At 40.4% G+C, this 26,733-nt stretch overlaps 1 protein-coding gene across 3 annotated transcripts in view; it reads right to left on the minus strand.

The window, feature by feature from the left end:
* Nucleotides 1-3,457: 3,457 nt before the first annotated feature.
* cpeb4b (cytoplasmic polyadenylation element binding protein 4b) overlaps nucleotides 3,458-26,733 on the minus strand; it is a 28,730-nt gene continuing 5,454 nt past the window's right edge. The window contains exons 3-11 of one of the 3 annotated variants that reach the window (XM_017421345.3): nucleotides 18,027-18,117; nucleotides 13,401-13,451; nucleotides 10,559-10,582; nucleotides 9,636-9,806; nucleotides 9,360-9,449; nucleotides 8,908-9,026; nucleotides 8,659-8,773; nucleotides 7,804-7,985; nucleotides 3,458-5,702 (exon numbers count right to left, since the gene is read on the minus strand). In XM_017421345.3, coding sequence (XP_017276834.1) covers nucleotides 5,475-5,702; nucleotides 7,804-7,985; nucleotides 8,659-8,773; nucleotides 8,908-9,026; nucleotides 9,360-9,449; nucleotides 9,636-9,806; nucleotides 10,559-10,582; nucleotides 13,401-13,451; nucleotides 18,027-18,117 — 1,071 coding nt within the window. In that variant the 3' untranslated portion in view covers nucleotides 3,458-5,474. The remainder of the gene's footprint in view (nucleotides 5,703-7,803; nucleotides 7,986-8,658; nucleotides 8,774-8,907; nucleotides 9,027-9,359; nucleotides 9,450-9,635; nucleotides 9,807-10,558; nucleotides 10,583-13,400; nucleotides 13,452-18,026; nucleotides 18,118-26,733) is intronic. The other 2 variants (XM_017421346.3, XM_017421348.3) reach the window with 2 other exon arrangements.

Raw genomic sequence — 26,733 nt, forward strand, 5'->3', positions numbered from 1 at the left:
CTGAGGAGCTGTTCTTTAAAGAGCTCGTTTATCTACTAGCTGAAGTATTGTCATTAAACCAGTTCAACCAGTTAAAGCTGAGGCTTCATGTGGTCAACGAACAAAAAAAGGTCATCGAGTCAGATTTTAATTTATAGATAATAGGTATAAACAACATTAATTAGCTAATTATTTTATACTTTTAGCTAGCCTTTTGTTCTTTTAGCTTTTAGCTGTCTTTTCACTACTTTTGCTCCTAGCTAGGCTTTAGCTACATTTAGCTACTTTTAACTTTTAGTTAATCTTTTGCTGCTTTTAGCCAGCCTTTTGCTAGACTTAGTTTCTAGCTTTCATTATGAAAGTGAGTTTTTAAATAGCCTTTTCCCAGTTCTAGCATTTACCTAGCCTTTAACTAATTTTAGCTAGTGTTTTGCTTCTTTTATCTTTAGCAATCAGTTTCAGCTTCAGTTTCAGCAATCAGTTTCAGCTTCAGCGAACTTCAGCAGCCTATCGGCGCTCAGCGTTCACAGAAACTGAGATTTTTGCTGTAATATTTGGAAAACTTCAGAAGCAAAGACGTTGGAGGAGAAACTCTTTCCTTTTCCAACAGAAAGGAGCTCATTGACGTTTCACGCTCCTGCAGGCGATCACAGCTCACACAGCTCATCCCATCGGCCCAGAAGTGACGCCAGAACGCCACAGAGCCGTTGCTAGGTTACTCTGCAGCTGACGAAGGTCTGCATCAAGGTCAGGCCGTTTGAAGAAATAAAACTAAAAGACTAAAAAAAGGAGACGTGACACGACCTGGAGACAAGGAGACAGATGTGAGACATCTCAAAGGAAAGCATGAATAAGCGGACCACACACACACATCGTTTTCATCACAGTTAAGATTTATTTCATTCAACATTTCACATTACAAATATTTAAAAATTATGCATACTGTTATAAATAGTTGGCTGCAAACAATTAAATAACATTAGATTTTTCTTTTTGTCGTTTCACTAGCACTTCTACAGACCAACTCCAAGAAATATGGACAAATCCATATTACATAACTTAATTAGAAAGGAAAATACAAAAATAGGAACTTATAAAGTGAAATGACAATAAAAATTAAGGTGATATCTTAAGTAAAAAAATGCTATTAATAAATACAACAACCTTCCCATACACAGTTAAAAACTATTGAAATCTTGCCATTAAGTAACATCATTAACAGACAAATATTTAAATATTTATTTTCCTTCAGAAAATGTGAACCATATATTGTGGAGCACAATATAGCAATTAGTAAAAACTAGACACTTTAACATATTAAAAGCTTCACCTCAAAAATATAACAAAAATCTGATCAAAATTATAAAAATCAATTATACATTCCAATTAAAAATATACCAATAAACAGCTAAATACATTGTTGACCTAATAATTACAATGCAATCAATCACAGTAGCTTAAAATAAACAGAAAAATAAGCAAATGAGCACAAAAAACCTTTTTGAATGTTTTAAAAATAACTTCAATTATTTATATTAGTACAAATAGTTTGATTTCTTTTCTTTCTTTTTTTTTTTTACAAACACCAGCATGAAAAGGATTACAATAACAGTAGAAAATGACTGTGAAAAACATATTAACATCTTCTTTTTAATTAAATGTCTGCAATTAAAAATGGCATTAAAGAATTACATTGCAAAGAGTCTTTATCTGGAAAAAGGTTCAAAAGAAGTATTGCACATAACAACTTGAAGTTAACTTGCAACATTTGTGTGTTTTTTTTTTTGTTTGTTTTTTGTTTTTTTTTACCACATTCAAGTCTTTTTAAGCTCCCCTTCCTCCAGATAGGTCTACGTAAGGTCGCCTCGACGGACAGACGGCGGGGGCGACTTCTCAAGTCTGGTTGAACAGTGTTTCATACGGATGCTCAAAGCCCTGCGCTTTTAGTTCGAAGTTTGTCTTTATTCTCATTTCCTCTGAATGTTAGCCTCTCTGCCGCGTGGGGGGGGCGGCGAATACGAGGGTCAAAGGGGACGGGCGGGGTGGGGGTCCTTAACGTAATAGCTGAGAAACATTTGGTGCACACCACAACAGTTAATTTTAATAGCTAATTCACGTACTTGTCATTTTCTCGCTTTTTTTTTCCTTTTTTTTCTCTTTTTTTTTTTGTTATTCGTCATGCATGCTAAGGATTACGATAGGTGCTAGTTGGCAAGTTCAAGAATATATTTATGTATATATATATATATATATATATGTATATATATATTTTTTTTCAAATATTAAAATATCTAAACACCAAACATCCATTCTTGTGATAACGGGATTCAGCGTTAAGCGTGAACCAGATTTTGCATTCTCCTCATATTAAGTTACGCTCCATCTATGGAGAGGAAACCAAGACAGACGTTCCAACTAGTAGGTTTAGAGACATTTACATTAATTTCTTCTCTTTTTTTTTTTCTTTCCTTTTTTTCTTTTTGTTTATTTCTCCATGCTGTTATTGACCAGATTGGCTGGAAACATCTAATGTACGGAAAGCTAAGACCAAGAGAGCTTCGGTCTGTCCTCTGCAGATCTGAAGTCGCATCAACACAACTGCGCACTTGTAAAGTTGTAAAGAGTCCTCAGCACGGAAATGTATAAAAAGCATAATTGAAAATAATAATAATAATAATAATATATATTGAAATCGCTCAACTTTTTTTGTCTTTTTCTTAAAACGAACATCTCCATATATGCAGATCTCTCAGTAACAAAAGTACAAAAGCTACCTTTCACAATGTGAAAAATTGAGGTATTGCAAAAAGGAGTTTCCCCATTTGTGAAAAATGTGCCTAAAATGACTGTTTGGAAAAAAAAAAAAAAAAAGAAAAAAAAAAGGAAAAAAAATATTTAGAAAAGTAGTGCATAATAAATGTTTATATGTGCATGACAAAATAATTTAGCTAGAAAACACTGTACCAAAAAATCAGCAGGCCATGTATAAAATAATCTTTTTTTTTTTCTCTTTTTTTATCTCATTTAACAGCAAATTCTTCACAAAGTGTTTTAACTTCTAAAATGCTCACCCAAACACACCCACAGAAAAACGAACGTTCTGGGGTGCGAAAAAAGAAAAAATTTTAAATTTAAAAACAATAAGAAAGAACTGGTGCAACGACGCCGCGCCGACATGAGGATTCTCACTAGTGTGTTTAATCAAGTTTCTGTACTGACTCCCTGACGTTTAAATGCTCGGCGAGAAGCTTTTCGCCGCTTTGTGACTGAAAACCGGCGAACGAGCGCGAGGGTTACTGTGTCGCCCTTCGCAGTGGGAATGTGCACTTCAGGTTCAATTTCCCCAAACTGTTTCAGGTAAAAAAAACTAACTGGTGGCTCCACTTTGAGCTGTAAGAGAAGCTGAGGCCTTGTTGTCTGCAAGCCCTGCAGGTTCCCCACTGCGGTTCTGTCAGATAGCCGGCCCGGATACAAGATGTTTTTTTTTTTTTCCAGCACGTTCCGTGGAGGTGGTGTTCAAGGCCAATCTTTGGTTTTGATCGAGTCCGTCAGGGCTTGAGAATTGCAAACTAAACTGGACAGGAGTGACAGACTGCTGAAAATGGAGACGAGGACGAAACGAGAACGTAAAACGTCAGGACAAGGAAACGAGCTACAGTGTGACCCACTACTGCGCAACCATCTTTGGTTCCCAGACCTGCGCTCCTGCTCCCGCTCTCGAACTGCACTGTGGGTCACGAGCGTGTTGTAGTAGTAGGGCACGCTGCGGAGGCTATCTTCATTTATGCTTTCGAAAACACTGGATGCTGAGTTGGATTAAGCTGGCGGCAGAAGGGATGGAGGGTTTCGCCGGAAGAGGAAAATAAATAAATAGAAAGAAGCGCCGATCCCTCCGTGACTCGAGCGTGCGCCGACGATTTGCAAAGCAGATCAACTGCTTTTCTTTTTCCTCCTTTTCTTTAATTGCTTCTTTCATTAAATGTCACTCGCTCTCGGATGCAAAGTAGCACTTTGTCATTAAGGACTTGGGAGAATTGCACAAATGCGTTCAAAGAAAACGAACAGAGAGAGGCGTTTCCTTGTAAGGTGGCGGCCCAGCCGAAGCTGTGAAGTGGGGCCGCGGACGGGCCGGGCCCGCTCTTGAGGAGTTGCGTTCGCTTCGTGTGCTGAAAGAACCGGATCGAAGCTCTGCTGTGCGCGCGCCCACAGAAAGCAGGGCTTTTTTTGTTTGTTTTTTATCCAAAACTGAGGCCCTGCCCTGTGTTAGCTGCTAGCCTAGCAGACGTGAGGAAGGGAAGTGGGCTGCATTTACACCTGTCTCTCCCATAGCCCCTCTAAGCCATACATTCCCGTAATACACTGTATACTGTATGATGCTTCGCTCTGTCGCTAGCACAACCCTGGGTTTGATTACAAAAATAAGGAGGTGATGAAGCAAGTGAGTACAAAACTGTGCCAGTTACCTCACTCTCTGTGTAACATCACTTCCCTCTGATTAGAAGTCTAAGGAAAGGAGAACACCGGAGAGCGTTAATGGGTTTTTTTCTTCTTGCTTGCTTGCTTTTTTTCCTTACTGTATTCGGCACATTAGCAGCTGAGTTTGAGGTATTAGTTTTGCATGTCACAATGGAGATCAAAACCCAAATCTGTGTTGCTAAAATTTTCTTGCAATTTTCAAGTAACGTCAAAATGTTTGTGTGATTTTGAATGGAGGAAAAAAAACAAAACAAAAAAAAACAACAATAAAACAAAAACATAAAAGGAAAAAGGTGGGAGAGAAAGAATCCGTTTCGTTTCTGCAGTGGGCCCGCTGTGTTCTTCGAGGGTAATCAGGATTCAGCTTTGGTTAACTACAAAAAGGGTCTCATCTACGGTGTCTTCGCTCTTTAAACTGGAAATAAGTGCACTCTTCTTCAGCAACACCCTTTGTTACTCACATTTGCTCGGGAGCCTCTTGCAACATAGGCAAACTCAGCCGCGCCGGCTGTGAAGTCTACGAAAGGTCCCAGCTCTGCTACGAGATCTGACAGCTGGAGGTCACATTAGGGCCCCTTGTATCAAAAGCAAATGTGGGTTTTGTTTTTGTTTGTCTTTCTTTTTCAGAAAAAAAAATATGCCAATTGAATAGCAGAGTACCATATCACACGTCAAGCTTTCTTACATTTCAAATATATACGTTTTTTTGTTTGTTTGTTTTTGAGAACTAAAAATATTTCAAGAATCAGAAGAAAAATAAAATTATGTTACACATCTTCTTTTCCTAGATGGACACTTTTGGATACAATCCAGTTTTTCTTTTCTATCTTTAAAATATTGATATATATTAACTTTAAATAAAACTAAAAATAATAATAATAATAATAATGTTAGGTGAAATTAGAGCAAAAAGGAACCAGCAACAGAAAAGTGCATTTATTTGTACAATGATTTGCGACTCCTGCACTACCTGCCCTCCTCTCCTCTCCTCTCCTCTCCTCTCCTCTCCGTCGTTCTGCTCAGTTCCAGCGGAAGGAGATGTGGCGGGGCCGGTCGCCGCCCTCCTTCACAAGGGGCTTGTGGAACTCCCGCCCGGCGCGGGAGTGGATGGCCGCCCAGCAGTACTCGCAGTAGTACTGCAAGCAGGTGACGTTGGCGCAGAAGAACGGCGCAAACTTCCCACCGCAGCGAGTCCCCTGGCACTCGTCACACAGCTGGTCATCGAGCACGTATGGCTTCACTTCCACCTGCAGGCGGAGGGGGGAGGGGGGGAGGGGACCCATTACAATCTGCACAACACTCAAAGAGGCAACGAGCAGAGCAACCCGACCAACTGGGGGCTGTTCCTCGAAGTTACACATCCGTCGGGTTTAAGTGAAAACGGATCAACCCAAGTCCAAAACAAATGGGATGCTGGGTAAAATGTACAGAAAACAGAACACAACGATTTGCAAATCTGAAATAACCCTCACTCTATTCACAGTGAATCACATGAAGGGTTTAAACTAATAAATTGGACCATTTTGTTCGGAAAAATAAGGTGATTTTGAATTTTTTGGCAGCAAAATATCTCAAAAAAGACGGGACAGGAGCAAGAAAAGGCTGTTAACCTAAGAGGTACAAATATACAGCTGCAGGAGCATTTGGCAACAATGGTAACTGGTAAACAGGTTAGTAGTTAGTAGGAGGACTGGGTATAAAAGGAGCGTTTTAGAAGTAAAGATGGGCAGAGGTTCCCCAGTCTGACAATCTGACTCTTTGTAAACTGTGACTATCTCATCACCTACTATATAATTATTACTACTACTACTACATTTGATACATTTATCCAACTTTTTGGGGTTAGGGTTGAAAATTCACTGTGTTTTTTTATGCATTTTCATTTAGTCACTGAAATTAAACACTTTTTGATTCTTTTTGCTAACAGTTCATATTAAGACATAAGACTTCCCACTGAAGGCAGGCTCATAAATAAAGCTACATATTTCTTACAGACGGCAGAACCTCGAAGGCCATCACTCTTCAACATCTTGTCTCGGCGTATTTGTTTTTCGACAACAAAATTCCCTTTTGAGACTTGAATGGAGGCCTGACACGATGCGCTGAAGTTTGCGGCGCCAACTCGACCGAAAGTATCATTTTAGAAACGTCTCAAACTGTTTCCAAACACCTCGTTCTTCCTTTTTCCACAGCCCTCTGACTCAGCGGCTCAGGAGGAAGTCACCGAGAGTCTCAATCTACAAAATTTGCACACCAATTATGCAAAAAAAAAAAAAAAAAAAGAGTACGTGCTACACTATCATTCCAGCATTTTATATTCTGTACGACATCCTCCACTTGGTACCAGCTCAGGTTATCTTTACAAACCTTTTGTGCAAATGTGGAGGACACGGGTGTGTAATTTACAGGTACACCGCTAAACAGACCTCCAAATAGTAGTCATTTATTTTAAAAAAAAACAGCATTTCTATCAATAACTAATTTGTGTAGAACAATTTATTGCAATAAACAACATTTGTACAGAAAATAAGCCGCTGGTGAAGTTACACACTGGAGTGTAAAGATGTCACCTGTAGTTATCCAAACAAAAGCAAAGTGAGTTTTAAAGCGGTAGGGAGAAATTTAGGCACCTTATTTCGAATTTGAAAATCCCATTCACTGCTCCCTCACACAATCTCCTGCGACTCACATTTGGAGGAGAGCTTGGATCAGATTCACCAGTGAAACGATGTCAGACAACGTGTGGATCTTTGACAAAAACACCAAGCCTAAACTTCACCTCCAGAGGTTCTTCCACAAAAAAAAATCTGTTTCTATGACTCCTATAATCAGCCTTCTGACGAGAAACATGCAGCCGCCGAGAGTCGAGTTCTGTTGGTCGTCCTTCTGAAATCTAATCAGTTCTGAAAGATGCTTCTCTGCTCTGCAAATAACCACATGTTCTACTTATAGTGCAAAATGTAAGCCCCAAAACACTAAAAAAGGTCAAATGCAAAATAAGTTGGAACATTTTTAATGAGCTGTTTATGTAAAACTGTATCAGATATTGACCGTGTTTATAGAAACATTTCATTTTTTATATCTTTTAGTAGACAAAAATGTTCCATGTTGTTTATCGAGCTTTTATACAAACAAAAATGGACCAAAGAAATGAAACAAAGGTAGTTAGGTTTGAGATAAAAGAACAGGAAGTAAAGAGCCTGTGTGTGTGTGTGTGTGTGTGTGTGTGTGTGTGTGTGTGTGTGTGTGTGTGTGTGTGTGTGTGTGAGGGGGGGGGGGACAGCTGAAGAAAGAAAGGGGCTGGAGAAAGGAAGCAGAAAAACACTCGGCTCTTTTCTTTCCACTCACCCGTTTATCGATTTCTCCATGCTGCAGCTGTACAAAGCGAGCACTGATAGCAGCAATGTAGCTCTGCTGATTAGAGAAGGCGACCCGCCCCGCTCCCTTGGGGTACTTCAGCTCGGGGTCTGTGTCGATGCCGGCGTAGCAAACTCCTCCGTACAGGCGGTCCATGATCATGGCCAGCTCCACTGCGGAGGAGCAGAAACGCACACACACACAGAAAAAAAAAATTAAAAATCAGGCTCACTCAATAAAAACTGCAAAAGTCCAATGGCAGTTTTCATCTGTTTTCAAATCTAAAGCATTTCTGCTCGAAGGCTCATAAAATATTTAACATACCACAGGGCCTCGTGACCTTGGTCATTACCACAACTACAGTGCAGAGGTCTAAACACGACAACCAGCAGTGCAAACACAGTCCACATAATGCCCAGATCAGAGAAAAATAATTAAATGTGTTATTCTTAAGAGCTCAGCATGCTGCAAAGAGTTCGTTCTACTACAACCAGTGTAGGTCAGCGCCTCTGTGGTTCTACCCTCCAGCAGGTTGACCACACTGCTGAAGGAAGCATTCTGCTTACAGCTAGAATAAAAAAAACAACTTAGGAACAAAGCAGAAGAGGTCAATCATGGCTGTTTATGATTCCCTACGTGTGGTATTTAAATAAATATGCAGAGATGTGACACAAACATGGGGGACATTCTGAAGCCCTTTAATAAATGATTCAAAATACGGGAGAGCCGTGATGACCCTTAAGATTCGACCCGTATGCCGAGTATATACTTCAAATCTAACTGTTTTTATTGCAAACACATACTTGTTGTCATTTGGTCTGGCAGGAAAATGCGAGTCAAAAGTACCTGCACGGAGCGGGCGAGGAACTCCGCCCACAAAGATGGTTTTCCTCGGGTCCAGAGGCTGAGATCCATCCATCACAAAGTCGCTGTCATTCAGGTTCCAGGGGCGAATCTGGACCTGTTGCACACAAATCACAGAGGTTTCAGGTCTAACAGAAGCTGCTTTCAGAGTCATAAACGTCGGAACCAGTGAGCGGGACTGGAAGAAGTGAGAATTTCTCAGCAGACGGCTGCGCCTGCGCTCCCACTAACCGGCTTGTCTTTAATGGTGGGGCTGGAAACGCAGAGATACAGTTTACCGTCCTCCTCGATGCAGGCGTCGATCAAAGCCTGCACGGAGCTTTCATCCTGGAACAGCAGGAAGGCGTAGCCTGCATAAAACACAGCAGGGTTATTCGAGCTGCTCAGGCCACAGAAAAATATAAAAATAAAAAAGACGACACAGAATCCTGCTGGAATTTAATGTGCTGATTACTGTGATCATGACACCCTGCTTTCATTTTTGTTACAGCAGGGGGAAAAAAAAACAAGAAACATTTCAGATATGGTTAACAAAAGCTTCAGACAACAGCAAAAAACACAGAACCACAGATGCACTGAAGCAACAGATACAACGGAACAAATTTGCAGCTTCACCGAAAGAGATAAAGATGCACTAAAAAAGCTCAAGTGTTGACAAGCGAGCTGGTGCTTATTTAAGATACCTTTAGGGGGGAAATAGGATTTGCTCTCTGCTTTGTGGGGCCAGTCCACAAACAGGTGTCCGAAGCGCCGGAAACTGGCCGTTATCTCATCTGAAATGAAAACCAGAACACAAAGGCAGGGTTTTGTAAGAAAACACTGATAAAGACGTACAGCAGCAGCATCCTGAGTGTCTGCGTGAGGCATAATTTCCTTCGTCTGGCCCCGGGTTTTTAATTAATTACGGCTAATATTAGCCACGGAACTGAGTCCCCGTGATTTCAATGTAACTACCGTACCTTCATCTATATCTGGAGGCAGCCCGCCGACGAAGACCTTGCGCGAGTAGCGTTCCACGCGCTCGCCGTTCTGATGAGGGAAGCAGTGCGGGGAGCCCAGACCTGCGAGCCCCTGATCCCCGCGCTCATCGTCGGGGAAACTGTCCTCCATGGGAAAGAGAGAGGAGTGGCCTGAGAGAGAAAAGGAGGTGGTGAAGGGAACTGACTTATTTCATGAGGTGAGATTTAAAAATTTAAAAAACAGTGTAAAGAAAAGTGATGTCGTGACGTGGACATGACAAATAAATGAATTCTTCCTGTTGGACTTCTTTACTGACGTGAACACGCATGCAGATTGGAGCCCTCTTAAGCGAGCACGTCTGAGCAGTTTCGCTGTGGAACATATGCGTGGTGGAGGCTAAGCTGTCCCTGGCCCATTCCTGCTCCCATACAACCTGCCCTGAGCTGCTTTATAAAGATTTGTGCAAGCGTGTTAGTCTTAACTTCCAGTGTGTGCCATGTGTCTGCGTCAGCCGCAGTGTGACTAAATGACACATGATGCTCCGTGAGCCTCACTGCCTCATTAAGTCTCGGCTAAATGTAACACTCACTCGTATCGTCTGTTTTAATGCTACAAAATGTACGTGAAGAGGAGAATGTAAGCAGAGTAAAGCTTAATGAAGGAGGGGGGGAGAAAATGCTCTTCACAAGCTCATAACAAAGCTCTCCACTTCATGCAGACAAATATGGAGAAAAGAGACAAAAGGATTCCACATTTATATGATCAGAAAAAACAGTTCATATCAAATACATTCCAAAAACACATCTTTACACAGGAAAAAAAAAAAAATAGAAATAACAAAAATAACACTGACACCCACAAAAAAAAAAAAACTTCCAACAAATGGAGATAATTTATTCATTTATTCGTGAATGTGTTTTACCTCGTCTCCTGCTATAATTCCTGGCTGCATGTGGAATAAAGACAAATCAAAGTAAAGGATATTTATAAATGTTGCATAATAATCTGAAGCAATGAAAGTGCCAGGTGGTCCATGACAATGACGGTCCGGTCCGCAGTCAGCCTGCCCACCCTTGATCTGGTTAATCAGCGGTGAATCATAATCAGCTGGCGCTGCTGTTCCCACACTCGCACCAATCCCATCGTGTAGTAACGCAGCAGATTCGTGTTGCTGTTTTATATCTGTACTTCTGAATAAGTAATTTTACCACAATAAAGCTAACAATTTATATATATAAAAAAAAAAAAAACAGCAGCATGTTTCAACGTTGAAGGAGATGAAAAGTTGATGTAAAAACACAAAGAGAAAGAACGTCTCAGCTAAGCAATGCGGGAGCCAAGATTTATTTGTGTTTGTTGTTTATTTAATAATTCAAATTTGATTTTTTTTTTTTTTTCCTCACTCCGTTTACACCAGAGTCCCGGAGGATTTTCTCTCTTTTTTTTTTTCTTCTCGCCAAACACGCACGAGCAAAGAAGTGGCAAAACTCAACAGCCATAAGAGGCACGACTCCCGTGACATTAAAAGAAACTTGATTCAGTCAAATACTGACATTCAGACGAGACGCAGGGCATCTGACACAACATATTAAAGACCACAGGAAGGGTTACACGCTGATCTACAACTAGAGACAGCTGAAATGAAATGTTAAGAAGCTGAAAAAACACAAAGACAAGTAAAAACATTTTGGCTGGAATTTAATTGTCAAATAGGACTAAATAGTTCAAATTGGGGGAAACAACTGTGCTGCTGCTCCATTCCAGTTTGAGGGAAAAAGTAGTGAAAATAAAACTTGAATATTCAGACAACGGGAACGGGACAGTGTTAATGCCTTCAGGGTAAACACAACGAACTAATCCGGAGTCTGAACCTGAAGGTGGTACCTCACTGGGCTCTGACTGTTTGAGACAAGCTGGCGACCCAGAGGTATGGGAAAACTGCAACAAAAACAGCCAAATTTTCCTCTGCAGTCGGAGTAAATTATGAGTGTTTGTGACCAAGTGACCAGAGAGCCATGCGGATGCATTTTGGGCAGGCAAGTTTTTGAAAAATCACGCCCTGTTTTCGTGTCCACACCTTGCAGAGCTGCATTCTTGGTCAAACAGTCCTAATCTGACAACAATTCGGTCTCTGTAACAGTAAAAATGGATTTCTATCCTGTATGATTTTTACTGTTTTCAGTGGCTGCAAATTTGCAATCGTGATGAACCTGGGTGGCCAACCTCAGAATGAGGATTGAAGGTATATTTTTGTTTTTGTTTTTTTTTGCAAAGAACCAAAGTCAAAGAATTCAAATGTTGGCTTCATCAAAAAAAAAACTGTGAGAACGTGGATGGCGAGGAAGAGGCTGCCAGAACACACAAGCAATAATCCGCATCTCCCTCAGTGGACTGTCCAAACCAGATGGACATTAACTCTGCCGGGCAGGTCAAAAGGAGCCAGAAACAGAGAAAATAGGAAGGGGCAGTAAAGCAGATTGAAAGAGAGCACAGAGTGCTATAAAAAGATGTGTGTGTGAGAGGGAGAGGAAAAATAGATTAGAAGTGATGGAGAAATGAGCTGATAAAAAGCCGTGTGGGGGTGAGAGAAAATGAGAGTGACTGGAGGGAGGGTGGGGGGGATCAAGGGAATGAGGAATGCAATCTGCGTATCCTTATGAGGCAGAGAGAGAGAGACAGAGAGAGAGGGAAAGGAAAAAAAAAAGGAGGGCTGGTGTGCAGCCTCTATCCGCTGGCACCATCTGTCTTAGGGCAGGATGACAGCTCCTGACCATGTGATCTTATCATGTGACCCAGCAGGCTTTTCAAGAAACTAACTGGCCTCTCCTGTTTGACACGCTGGCCAGAGTTACAAAACCAAAACCACACTCGCAGATAGATAAAGCAAATCAAGGGGAAAGGCAGAGTTGCTCTTGCACAAGTGAGCGCGCAATCTTTGCTTGTAGAGTCAAAAAAAAAAAAAAAAAAGTGCTCCACATCAACGTTTTCTGAAACTGCCACTTCTGGTCATATTTTACAGAATGATGTAGACGTATTTGTCTATAAATTAAGAGTTTTAGGAGTATTATACCACAAATAACAGACATCAGGATTTTTGCCTGCCCCTCCTTTGTATCCATCAGCCCCTTTACGGGATCCCTTACAACATTTTACCCAACCATTATTCTATCTGCACTTATTCTTTCATTTGCCTCTCAGTGCAGGAACAAAGCAATACGAGCAGACACAGCAAAGGGGAAGAACACCAAAGTTACAAAAGGAGATAAAAGGTTGCAACCAAAACTACTTTGATGCAAGCAAGAAAAGGAAATGGCTGCTTTTGCTTTGCATTCACAGCGGCAAAGGAATGGGGAACAGAGGAGCGAGCGGCTCAACACTCGCTTGGACTTGAGCCGAGGCGAGCGAGGGAACAGTAGGCTCAGGATGCCACAAGACACAGATATTCAGGTGGTTGTACGTCGTCCAAGCACTTCCACCTGCTACGCTCACACAGCTTTGTGTTACAAACATCCCCACGATCAGGTGAATCATTCCTTCCAGTTGTCTGCTTTACTAACAGCGCAAACTTCACGTGATCCTTCAAAAAGAATGCCATCTTTTAATAATAGGAGCAATATTTTCCTATAAAACTAATGCCTCCTTGTTTAGATTTGAAAAAAAAAAATCTGTAAAGTTCCAAATTATTTTGCAAAAATGATCTTTTTAATCCCCAGTTTTAATTGTGGACAGAGCCTTGAAAGTGGTGCGTAGGTTACAATACGTACCGTTAAGGGGGAGAGGGTTCTCCCCTCCTGGGTGGGGAAAGCCCAGACGACCTACACAAGAAGACAGAACAAAAATATGTATCATGTTTTATATTTACAGAGACCTCCATGTTATTCTTGTATTTTATGATAACTGTAATCTGAATTTAATCACCATCAGGAACAAATGTTTTTCATTTCAGTTCGAACACAAAAAAAAGATGCTAACAGGTCGGATGTCGGGACTCTGAGAATCACTACAGCTTTCAGAAATGAAGTGCAACTTTCAGAAGATGACAACCACATTAGGCAGACAACAACACAAAGCAGGACTACTAATACTATAAGGCAGTGGGTTCTAATTCAGCTAAAAGCTTGATTACTGCAGTGAAAGGATAAAGAGTAAAGTTGAGCCTTCCTGTCTCGATGCCACCATCCCAGATCTGTGTGCAGATCAGGCTGTTTGCTGAAAGATGACTGAACTCCAACAAGACAAAGGACGGTGTTCAAATTAGTGATGTTTTGGTGCTTAAACTAAATGAAAATCAGTAAAACAAGTTGGGTTTTTTTGTTTGTTTTTTTTAAATGGTACCCTTCAGTGTGTTTACATTTCTTGAAGTTGGACCATGGGAGACCTGTTTCGGTCAGCACACATTTCCACCTTGCCAAAGGAAGCTAAAAACACACACAAAAGAGTGCATCTCTTAAAAATACTTAACCTGGTATTTTACAAGTTTGGCTACAAACTGAAAACACAAATGGGCATAAAGGAGCAAATGTTCCAGCCTTTTGAGCATCAACTATACAAATGATGCTAAAATGCAAAACCCACACCAGTTGCATTAATCATTTCTTTGCCTTTCTTTGAAATCTTGAAAGGTTTAACAGCAGTTCAGAAGCAGATCAATTACAAACTCTCCTTTACATGGTACCAGTGACATAAAAGGTTCACCGTGCTGAATTAAAATGTGACTGTTTGCATGAGTTATAAACATATCCAGCGTTGCCTCGACAATCAATCATATTAGAGGCTACATCTATAAGACATCAATCATCTCTCTCCTTCCCATCAGCCTCAATTTACCCCATCTGCATCATCTGCTCTGAGCCTCCTATCCTACATTTCATAACGAGCCGTTTGCCAGGGCCATCTAACAAACACACACACCGGCTCCCACACAAACGCATGTTATGATGCCAAACAAGCTTCAAAGTTATGCAAGGCTTGCTCGCAGCAGAGGAATAATGAGATGAAAGAGCTTAAATAGTGCGGCCATTGTTGCATGGACGTGGACCGCCTGGCGATTGGTGCATTCCGATGCCTCTGTCACAAGCAAATATGTTGGTTCCTCCCCCACACTTTGCAAACTGAGCCTCACGGAGCAGAAACTGGAGTGCAACACAGAAACCATAGCTAACAACCCGTGAGCTTTAAAAACACACTACCATATTAAATAATGTAACAAACTGCCGAACATTCAAGAGCATCCATAACAAGCTCAACACTCCTGGCCTGTAAATATTGAAAGTTTGTTGGGCTGGTGAAAGGTTTCAGTCAAATCAAAAGCAGGTCATAACGGCAATCTCATACCTTGCTACAAATTTTATTAATTTGTATTCCTACATCACTTAGCAAAGATAAATAAAAAGGCAGGTGCACATGTTGCATCGATTAAAATAAATAAATTAAAGTCCGTCAGAGCTCGGATCAGAGGCCTCTCGTGGCCTCTGAGGAACAAGCAGGTACATCATATTCCTGTGTCTGCCGGACCGTGTGTGGCTGCTTTGTGAACCTTATTTGCATGCCGCTGGCTGCACACACACAGACAGCACACTTACAATTAAAGCAAACGTACACACGAGCTCACACAACACAGTGGTGTGTTTATGTGGGGTGGCTGAACAGAGGGATCCTTTCTGACAGTCAGAACAATGCTGGAAGCCATTCAAAGCCACTTCGACTGTAGACATTTTGTCTCGGCCGTTCTTTTGCTTTATTGTGCTCCTTTTGTTCGGTACGTTTAGCTGAAACGATAAATTTATGCGTATGCGTTTCTAATCTAAATGTGCTGCGTGCGTGCGTTTGTTGTGCTCGTGTTTACATGAACGTGTGTGTGTGTGTGTGTGTGTGTGTGTCACAGAGGGCAACAGATAGCAGGGGACAGAATACGTCGTGATGCATCATGTGACACCAGAACACAATGGGTCGCACTATAAAAACAAATCAGAGAAGGGTAGAGAAGGACAGAACACAAAGAAAACAAACTTGCTGTGATGCTAAATACGTGTTTAAATGCAGAATAGATTGTGAAATCAGAAAGTTCATTTGTTTTATCAAAAAGATGCTACTAGACAACCCCACTGTACTCCAAAAATTAAAGAACCAAGCATTTATATTCAACTAATACTGTAGTTTGGAAGTTACATATTCTATAAGCCTAGGTACTGTAATATGGCTAATAAAATAGCCTTCAAGCATTATTCTGTTATTACTCAGGTAAGACTTACTTTGACAGCAGAACTCAAACTCTCAGCCAGGTGAGATGAGTCTTGTGGGTGACACTACATAGAAGTGAAGAGGTGTCTGGAGTTCAGGGTTTTCACTTATTTTGGGATTCTTACAGTGCAATAGGAGGTTTTTTGTTTGTTTGTTTTACCATGGGGCATCTTATATGATCAGAAAGCTATGGCATTTAGTGTGATTATACAGAAAATCATTAGCTTACTGGGCCTGCGATTTGTGAGCAGAAAAAAAAAAACACATTTTGGGGATTTTTTTTTATATTAAAGATTAAACCTACACAAGCTTAACTTAATCCACAGCTCAATAGATTGTGACAACCTAACTAAAACTTTGTTGTGATACGAGATTAAGCCCTTGGGATCTATTTAATTACAAAGAAATGTGATGATGACCGACCATTTCTGTTCGTGTGCCCCACCCAAATGCCTTAACACCACTGAGGCTCTTGGAAGTCAAAGGTGTTTCCTTTTAGAGATTATTCCTCCGACCAGCTCCTCCCTCTCAACCAACAACTAACAGCAGCCATAGTGTTTTCTGTAAACCGAGTACTCTTCAGCTGTGATTACTGCAAGCTGCACGCTCTAAAAACACCCGCAACCTGCTGCGTTCAGTAAATCTCCTGCGTTAACAGCAGCCGACATTGTTCAGCCATTTACACATACTCTGTCTAACTTGGCGAAAACTAGTTAACCAAATGTATGCTGGGGTCTGGTTCCATTAAAGAACCATTCTCTCATTAGAAAGAAAAGCTTTTGAACTGGACTTCGTGTGGATGCTACTGCCACAAACCAAGCAGCCAACTGAATGGTGATGGCCTCCCACAGAAGGACAATGTGAACCCCACATAGACTGTAAAAAAATAAATAAATAAGTAGACCATCTTCCCTGTCGGCTGGTTCCAGTACAAGCTTTAAGTCCCGCCCCCTCCAGGACATTGCCGTTGTTAAAAAATATATATATAAACACGCCTAAGGTAATTGTTTTCAGGTCTTGACTCTTGTTCATTCACGTAGCTCTTACCTTGGTGATGTATGTTCAAATATATAAATATAATTAGTTGTTTTATGCCTAAAAGAAAGGTCATGTAACACCCTGACTGTGAGCAGGAGAGTAGGCAGGACTTAAAGCCCCATGCGGCTGATGCTGGTTTCAGAAAGACAACATGGCAGCTTCATAAAACGGTTCCTGCTGGCTTCAATTCAACAACAAAAGAAGGCAGAGGTTGTTGGTCTATTAGTATATATAATGTCTATGGAACCCCAACCGTTCAACCTTTGGGTTTAAAAAAAAAATGGTTGGCTATTGATGTATTGGTTTATAAAAAAATGCACATTAGTTATGGTCAAATCTATGTTTTAGTCAAAGAAACATAAGGAAGGTTTTCCCTTTTCATATAGCTCACAAACTGCCTCTTAAAGAATCCAGCATTTTATCTCCATCTTAATATGGAAAGGGACAAAGGGTCAAATTTGGGCTCTTCAATTCATCACATTTTATTCTCATTGACAATACTGGCTGCGTGTAATCAAATAAACATAATCACATGATGTTGATCAACAGATATTGAAAAGAGGGCACTCCCTTGATGGAACACAAAGGAGAGGCAAATCAAGTGCTGATCAATACGTGTGGTTATTGAAGGCATTTCTGTAGACGACATAACGTTGTGGTACATTGATCTACTGCATGTTCCAAACTGTCAAAATGACGTTCAGAATTGTATGACTATTGTCAAATGTGTAAATTAAAAAGGTGGTAAGAAACCCTTGATAAAAAGCTGAGTTTAGATAAATTAAATATAAGTGTGCACGATTACTAAGTCGCCAATGACATAAGAGAACTGGTGATAAGTTTGCAGAAATTATTTAAATTAAGCTTTGAATTCTGTGTTAATTCTGCATAAAGGCAGCTGGTGAAAAAAGGTAAATACAACATGAGAGTCACGTTCTGGTCAGATAATAACTGGATAATATTACGGTAATGTTTGCCACTGATGATGTATATCACTACAGCCTGGCTGGAAATATCCAAACAAACACGATGAACAATATCTTTGCAGTCAACAACAAAAAGTGACAGCCAATTATTCTTGCTCGTCTTTGATGAACATTTGCCATCTTTACCTTTCAGGGTGTCCTGCTCAGCCCTCATGATGTCAATCAGGGAGCTCTCCAAAGGGCCCATGTTGAAGCTGTCAATTGACCTGTTGCGTTCCTAAAGACACAAAAGACAAGGAGAAGAAACTTTAGAGTTTTTTTTTTTTTCTCTTGCTTTGAAGCCACACAGATTACATTACTTCCTTAATGACTGTGGCAGCCAACAATCTCAATGTTTGAACTAAAAGTTGGACCAATTCCACATATCTTCTAATGCAGCACTGACTTAATTAACCCATCCTAGCCAAAAGGCAGAGGAGGAGATGATGGCTGTTCTCATTTACACATGAAAATATGGTCAGAGCACTTCTCTCACACACACACACGCAGAGACACTGAACACCTGTGACCACAGTAATAAAAGAATAAATTCAAACAGAGCAGTCAGATGCTGCCCTGTTGCTGCTTCGCTTCAGTTCTTTCTCAAAATGTCAAATTACCGAAGGCATGACAGAATCGCATCATTTGAATCGATTAATCATTTTGTTTACCTTGCTGTGAAACCAACAACTGCCATTAATTAAATGTGCAACAGCCTGTTAAGACATTCTGACATTTTGACCTAAATACCTGAAAACTAAAATTAGTTCTTTAAGATTGTTTAAGGATTCTTTCAGCAGATGTTGTTCTCCTTATACAGTTGGTCAAATAAATCTATTTGTTCTCTACATTTTGTGGTTTTTGGATATCTCCCGAGAACCTTTAAACCAATATCTTCCTGCATGTGTGTTTTATATGGCTTCAGCTGATGTGTACTAAAATAATGATCCGAAAACACACACCCAGTCATGGAGGTGACAGAGTAACAGTTAACAGTAAAACAAACCAATTCCTGCACGTCAACTAGGCCACATAAATCATAAAACAGGGGCATCCTCGGCACACCAGCCGTGCAAAATATGTGCGTGTGCACACATGAACGCGTAAACACTCACGCTCTTACATGTGTACACACAAGACACGTTCTCACGGAGAAACGACGTCCCCGTCCACAAACACATACTGCAAGTGCCACGCTGATAAGGTTTCTGTCTCGACTCCACCTCAACCAAACACGCAGCCGACGAAAACAACTAGTGAAACTGACAAATTCTTCTGGTTTCCTTCTTTTCAAAAGTAACAAAAGACCACAATATAAAATTCCTATCGCTATTGTATTCTTTTTTAAGAGCCTTTAAATATCTAATTTCCCCACAACATCACATGTTTGAATGCCTCATTGCTTCCTTCCGCATATTTTTTTTTTTTTTTTTTTTACAAATTTCCAGTTGTTCTATGATCAATGTCACTTCAAAACCAGAAAGCCTTTAAATAGTGGGATGTTTCTCAGCCGTGCATCAGAGATTTCACACTTTGAAGAGCCTGTGACTCCTCTGGCTGCAAGATGTTCCTCAGTCGGTTGCACCTGATGTCTAAAACATGTTCAGCAACGTTTAGGTTCTTAAAAACAGACTGGTCAGGACTTTCTGCATCATAGAATTTTTAATATTTCAAGGACTTTCTTTGAAACGTAGGCAGGGACTTCTCAGTGTACGTTTAGATTAGGACTCCCTCACGCACATGCGAACAAACAACAGACTAATAACATTTAATGACACGGCAGGACAGAGAGGGTGCTCTTCTACGAAGACAGGTATGTGCTTTTAAAAGATCAATATGAAAGCATTTAACATTTGAAAACATCCACTTCGAACTGAATGAGTCTGATGAGATGCTCGACAGCCCAGACTCACGAGCCACTGAATGCGACTCTGCAATAACGTCGACACGGTCTATTCCAAAGTCGATGTGGTGCGTGAATGAGGAGAAAAAAAACGGGAAAGTAAAAGTCGGGATGAACAAGTCGACCAGTGAATTCAATCAGATGTAACGCTGTTGGAATATCGTTTGTCTGTCGGACACAATCTTTGAAATTGGGCCTAACACAAACGAGGGGAAGTGAGTCTTTACCCTCTCCCCCTGCAAGCTCATTCTGTACATTCACGATGTATAGCGAGGCATGTGGTCACATGCACACAAACATACACAACCTTACTCAGTCACATTTCACAATACACACATTCCATTTGAACACAACGACTGTGTGAAACCAACTGAATAATCTTATCTCCTGATTATGACGCTATAGTTTGTCTGTTTCTAACACCTTGTCTTACGATGTACGTTTCATCTCATGAGTGAAAGAAAATAAAGTCACGTCTTTTGAAAAGCACCCTGACAAGAACATCAACACTTCAAGATGAGCCACTGCTCTGACTGATAATAGTCAGAACTTGTACGACAAGAATTACCCAACATGCCAGTCAACATGTAAGCAATCTTCATTCTCAGTCACTCTTTTCATTCGCACCACTGTAGCTGCCTTGGCTCTTAATTCTTTTCTTCTTCTTTTTTTTTCCAGAAAAGTGAGTAAAACTGTTGCAAACTGTAGCTGAAGTCAATAAGAAAAGCCTGAGCGTGAAGCCACTCTGGAAAAGAAAAGCTCATGGCGTACTGTTACCATGAACTCCACAGAAGTCAAATGCTAAAGGGTTAAAAAAAAAAACAACAAATCTACGTCTGTGAACTGCATGACCCAGGGTCCACCAGGCAGCCAACTCACTTCTTCATCAACTGTCTGGTGTCTGCAGTGCCTCCCAAATTTAAAAGCTACTTTGAGTGCCTAACCAGCTAAGAGTGTAGTTGGATATTTGGCAGGCTGGCTGGTAAAAAAAAAGCCAAACCTTTCAACTGTAGCCAATATTTAACAGCATTTGGGCTACTGCACATCTCCCACATCAGCTGAAAGAAGCTACAAAAATAGAAATAGTATGATAGAACACACCCAATGTGCACTCTCGCCCTCAAAACAAATATAAGCACAGGGATAAAGACCAGCCCGAGTCTTCTGTTTTCTCATATCCGCCTCGATATCAAATGCAAGCATAGGCTGTTGCTTCAGGTCAAACAAACCAAACACCAGATAAAGATCTGTAACAAGTGAAGGACTGATTACAATGGGAAACATACATTACTAATCAGCATAATCCTGCACGATGAAACACATGCTGATAGGAGGCGACCAACGCAACATTTCAGCTTTCCACGCTTTGTGTTTAAGGGTTTGAAACACCATCTTCTTTCGATGGCGTAGTTATATTTTATTGTTCCTGGATGATCGAAATTCACTGCGTGGCTGAGATGGACTCCGGTAAAGCTGTGGTCCGGGGTGGGGCTCTGCAGCTGCTGAAGCATTACCCTTGAGAGGTGAGGAGATGATGATTAATCATCGGATCCGTGCATCCTTCCTTCTCAACAAACTGGACAGCTGACCTGCAAACTACTTTTCCCTGACAGATTGAAGGGCATGCACAGGCACACAAACACCCACACATCCGAGACAAGAAAGACTCAATTTATAGGGCAGTCCATGTCATTTAAATCCATGAGAAATTGCCCACAGTAACTCAAGGCCATGGACATCGTACATCCTTCACTGTCTGCAGGACGGACGGGACACTTCGGGGCATCATTCTACCTTTAACCGTTTCACTCAACAGTAGCATACTTAGGGTATGCATCACAGATAGAGATACCACAGCACTCCACATCTCGTTTAACAGATTCTGCTCCCATAATCTTTATGTTTATTGATTGGTGCTAACAACCTCATATGGAGAAGAATTTTAATTGTGCTAAAGATTCTGGTCATAGAAATGTATTTATTCCTTTTAGGTGCAAAAAAACCACTTTCTCTTAATGAAAAAAAAAATGGAAAGACTTGTCATACATGCCGTGTGTGTGCTAAAAATATCACTTAATGAGGTAATTGCTTCCGCTGGAAAGAATATACAGCAGGTACAAATGTGCAAACTTAAGCCAACGCTGCTTCAAGTTTATAAAAACTAGCATTGCAGTCATTAGTCTATTAATTGTTGACAGTAGATAGATATTCGTTTTGATCTTTTTTTGAGCCGAAACATTTCATAACTTTGGAACTTGATAGTCAGATACAGTCATTAAAATTAATAAATCATTAACAGAAAGAAAGAAAACAATTTACCTGTCACGTCCTACTGAAAACTGTGTCAGGGTGTGGTGTACAGCCTGTGCTGACGGAGGCAGATGTCAAATTCAAATTGCTGTTTTTTGTTGTGTTCGCCAGCGTGTTACAGTGTACTTAGATACAAGGTATAATGCATGGGGGGATTCTGAAAAGCATCATACACTGCTGTGAAAGCTACTGTAATTAACCGGCATACCTTTGAAGCATTAAGTCAAACTAATGTTTGGTGTCCTTGGAACAACTCGAGCAGGAGTTGGCAGAGGGGCCTCGCCACCACAGGTTCCCAGCTTGCCGTTTTCTCATACGGTTATCGATTCCTGACAGCTGTCAAATCAGGCGCCCAAGAAGCTATCCAATCGTTCGCAAAATAAAACGTTCTAAGGCTGCATTTGATTAACCGAGGCGTGAACCAAAAGTGGAAGTTAAAAAAAAAATTGGACAAGAATATCTGCAACATAGGGAATACAGCCTCTCAATCAAATTTAGATGGCGCTGAGTAGCGAAAGCTGATTAAATACAGCATGCAGAGGGTGATTAACTCCGACATTAATCATCCCAGTTACCTGCTTGTTAATGAAAAATGGAGGCTATCAAAGGCTAAGAGTGGAGAAAGCAGAGGATAAAGAGCATAAGGTTATACGGGTGCAGTGTAATATTTCAGCTTTTTGAAGTTAAGAGGCGACTTCAAAAGTCATTTCAAGTTGTGAGTTGAAAAGCTCGAGCTTCTGATCACTTTCCTAAAACAACAATAAAGAGGGAAACTAAAGTAGGATATTGCAAAAAAAAAAAAAAAAGAAATAAGATGATTGAGAAAGTGAGTGGGAAGGTAAAAGCATAGTTAAAAAGTGAAGAACAGAGGGCAGGAAAGGGAAGCAGGTTGAGCTTTTGATGTTTTTTTTCCCCTCATCAATTCTTTCAAAGACCTGTGGTGACACAAAATACCCTCAACTGTCAAAACCAGCCAGTTAGTGTTGGTTGAATGGCTCAGTAGTGTGTGCATGCATGAATCTGGGGTCTAACAAGACCAAGTTCCAGCAGCACTTGCATTTCTTGAGGATTAGATTAAACTAAAGCGAACCCTTTAATGTACGGAATGCACGAGGCTAAACGTAAAGGGCCACGTCCACATGATTTCTGCACCCTCTTCCTTCTTCGTTAGGACACATGTGCAAAGGACATAGGCCAGGGACTAATTAGGACTCAAGCGCACATGGATGTGCTCCCTCTTCCTGTTTCAGGGCTTCTTTCGAGGGTGTGAAAAAGGCTGCATTAGTAGAGTTATGTGCTTGGCTGTGCAGCTCAGACGGCTCATTAGTCTAAAAGACATTTCTCCTATATCACACGATTGTCAGAAGAGCCTGAGATGATTGGCTGCAATCTGGAGACTGGTACTAAATGCCAAAAAGTCTGGTTTTAGATGCACATATTCAGCATAAGAGGACACTTATGATGCTAAAAGTTTTCCTCCTAAATGTTGCGTTTGTCACTCTGCTGTTTATTTAAAGAGCAAGAATTCAAAATGTAGGCCGAGTTTCTGTTGTGTGGTGTCAATTTCCTCCAGGCAACTAACAATGTGAACTATAATACAATACTTCACCACCAGATAATTCATTACTTGCAGGTCTGAGTCTACAAGTACTTGTGTTTTTATTGGGTTTAGGATTTTAGCCACAAAGTCACTTTCAACAAGAAAGATTTTCTTCACATAGGGTGAATGCACTGAACTGAAGAAGCAGTTTAATATTGTGTGGGGGGGGGCATTTTATGAAGCTACAGTATTTCTTAGCCACACAAACAGTGAGGTGTGTGGGGGGGATTGTAACCAACAGTTACCCAGGTGGCTTACTGAGACAATATCCTGCCTTGGCTTACCTTCCTTCGGGCCCTGTGGGTCTTGACCTGGTCACAAGCCAAATTTACCAGCCCAAATCAGCCCAGTGCACCTGACACAACAGCAGGCTCCTGACCTCAAATGTAAGAAATTCACGAGCAAAAAAATGAGAGAAAGAAGAAAAATTTTTTAAAAAGAGCTCAACTAAAGTAAAAAAAAAGACGTTTTTGACTATGAATGTATAACTTTCTATCTGAAGCTATATACTGACTGAACAGGGCATTAGCAGTGGTATGTCTATACAAGCTTGTTCAGGTATTAAAGCTACTATAGTACTGTATATTTGTGGGTCACCAACGGCTATAACACTAGAAAAAACCCTCTTTCTGCAGGTCATGGTTCTGCACACCATTTCCATTAAAATATCTGCCAGATGTACACTATCATTTGCTCTTGTACGCCATAAAAGGTCTGAGACAACCACTACAAAACTTGTAGTTAAAAACAGGTCCTGATCCTCGGCAGTTAAATACTGTGTTTTCTAAGAAAAACATTCCTTAAGTGTTTGTCTATCTTACAGGGGTTCATTATCTGTATCTGTAGAGTTGCATGCTATGATCTGAACTCCCAAACATGTACAAAAGCCTTACACAACCTTACAGTTACTTCAGTGACTGAGCAACGAGACAACTAAAGCAAAAGCCGCTGATCCCTCATCTGTTGTGCCCGTGCTAAAATGGGAACTATCTGAAACAGTTGGAGAGGGCTTATAGTGGCATCAGTTCCTCATGGGGTCTGTTTAGTCCACAAAGCAGACTATTTAATGTACTAAACCTGGGAGCTCTTTTTTTTATTTAAGGAAACATTTGTGATCTGAACTGTGCCTGAGCTCAGTAAACATTTACTAACAGCATTTTACACTGTTCAGGAAAAAAACAAAACAAAAAAAACCCAGACAAAGCTATTTACCTATAAACGTTTCTTCAGCAAATGAAGCTAAACCAGAGACAATGTAAAGGAAATTGCCTAATTCAAGAGATGTGACTGATGTGGAAACTGTCATCCTGTAAGTGAAATATAACCCTGACAAATACTGGATTTAAGACTGAGCTATTAATTGAAGGCATCTGATGACTGAACTTAATAACTGGTTGCCAGTGGCAGCTTCAATGCAGCAACATGATCCACTTTATAACATATAACATTATCAAATTAAATTGATAAAATACAATATTAACCTGCTTATAAGAAAGATATACTTTAGTTCATCGCTTGATTTACTCACAATCTGTCTTCTGAAAGAAAATCCTTATTTTTTTTAGAAAAAGAACACCTCTTAGAAGGATCAAATTATAATTTCCAAATAATATAAAACAAATGGACTGGCCCATTCCGACACATCAATAAATAAAAGACTATAAGATTAAATGATGGAAATACCTGGACTATTTAGTTGTCCAACAAATGCCACTGTCTAGCAAAAACATGACAGAATATATCCTCCTGCAGCAAAAATGGCAAAAACTCATATGGACACATCATATTCTAAGTAATCTTTGAGTCTAATAAGGTTTAAAAATCTGCATTTTATATTTTCTCAACACGCTCCTCTGTGGGTCCTGTAGATTTGCAGAAGCATCTCCTCATTTGGAAATGAATTATTTGAACACTGAATCTCTCTGTGGAGCTAAATGTAGCCAGGGGATTGTTTTTTGGAACTTTTTTTGAAGTTATCTGAGTAACACTGTCATAAAATTAATATTTTTTATGCCTGCTTACTGAAATTTAGCAGATGAATGTTAATTAACATAAAATAAAGAGTTCCAATATGAACAACAAAAGTGTTACCATTTTTCTAAAAAAAAAACAAAAAAAAATCAAAAGCCACAGATGGGGAAGAAGACGGTAGTTGGGCACAAATTAAAAGAAATGGTAAAATAAAAAATAAGTAGGACAGGCAGAGGAGATGGAAGAGCGATAAACTTGAGTTATTTACCTCGAGTATAAAGTAAAGATCCGAAGCAACTCTCAGAGAAATTAGGACAAATGCTAAAAGCCTCGATGGAACCTTGAGTGGCTCGAGAACACCTGTTGGATGGTCATTTTGTTCTAAGTCTTTTATCAAACAAAATCTGAAAGTAAAAACGGAGAACAGACCACCTGCTGCACCGTCTAAGCCAGAAGCCATCTCCCTCACCTTGTTGATTTAGCTCAGGTTTTTGTTGTTTTGGTTTTTAAACTGAAAAAAATACTCTAGAGGAAACGCTGCATGCCCAGATTCATTTCCATTCAGGTTCTACTGTATATGGTCCAATTGTTATTGGAAAATGGGTTATATTTACATAATCAGTGCCTCTCTCGCATGCACACACAGTAAGGCCATTCAAGGCCCATCCTCCATCTGCCCTTGCAGAATCAAGAGGGCAAGAGGACAATGCTACTTTAGTGGATCTGATCAAACCACAAGAAGGAGCAGCGGGCTGCGGCTACAGTAATGCTAGCTTTAATGTAAATCTGATCTGACACGGGCATGGAACAGAAGGGACTCGAAAAGTACAGAATCACAACTGTGTACGCTCAAAACCAATTTGGATGCATCAAAGACTGAAGGAAAGAGCTGCATGACGAGGCAAAAACGTTCTCACTGTATACGTTATCCATTTTGAACCATGCCGATTGTGAAAATGACGCAGAACTTAAAATCCCTGATAACAAGCCAACGAGTGTCCAGGAAATCTAATCCAGTTCTATTTCTGAAAGTTTTAGCTATATTTGTAGCTATATTTATATCTATATTA

Source organism: Kryptolebias marmoratus, linkage group LG13 (genome assembly GCF_001649575.2).
Source record: "Kryptolebias marmoratus isolate JLee-2015 linkage group LG13, ASM164957v2, whole genome shotgun sequence".
Lineage (NCBI taxonomy): Eukaryota > Metazoa > Chordata > Actinopteri > Cyprinodontiformes > Rivulidae > Kryptolebias > Kryptolebias marmoratus.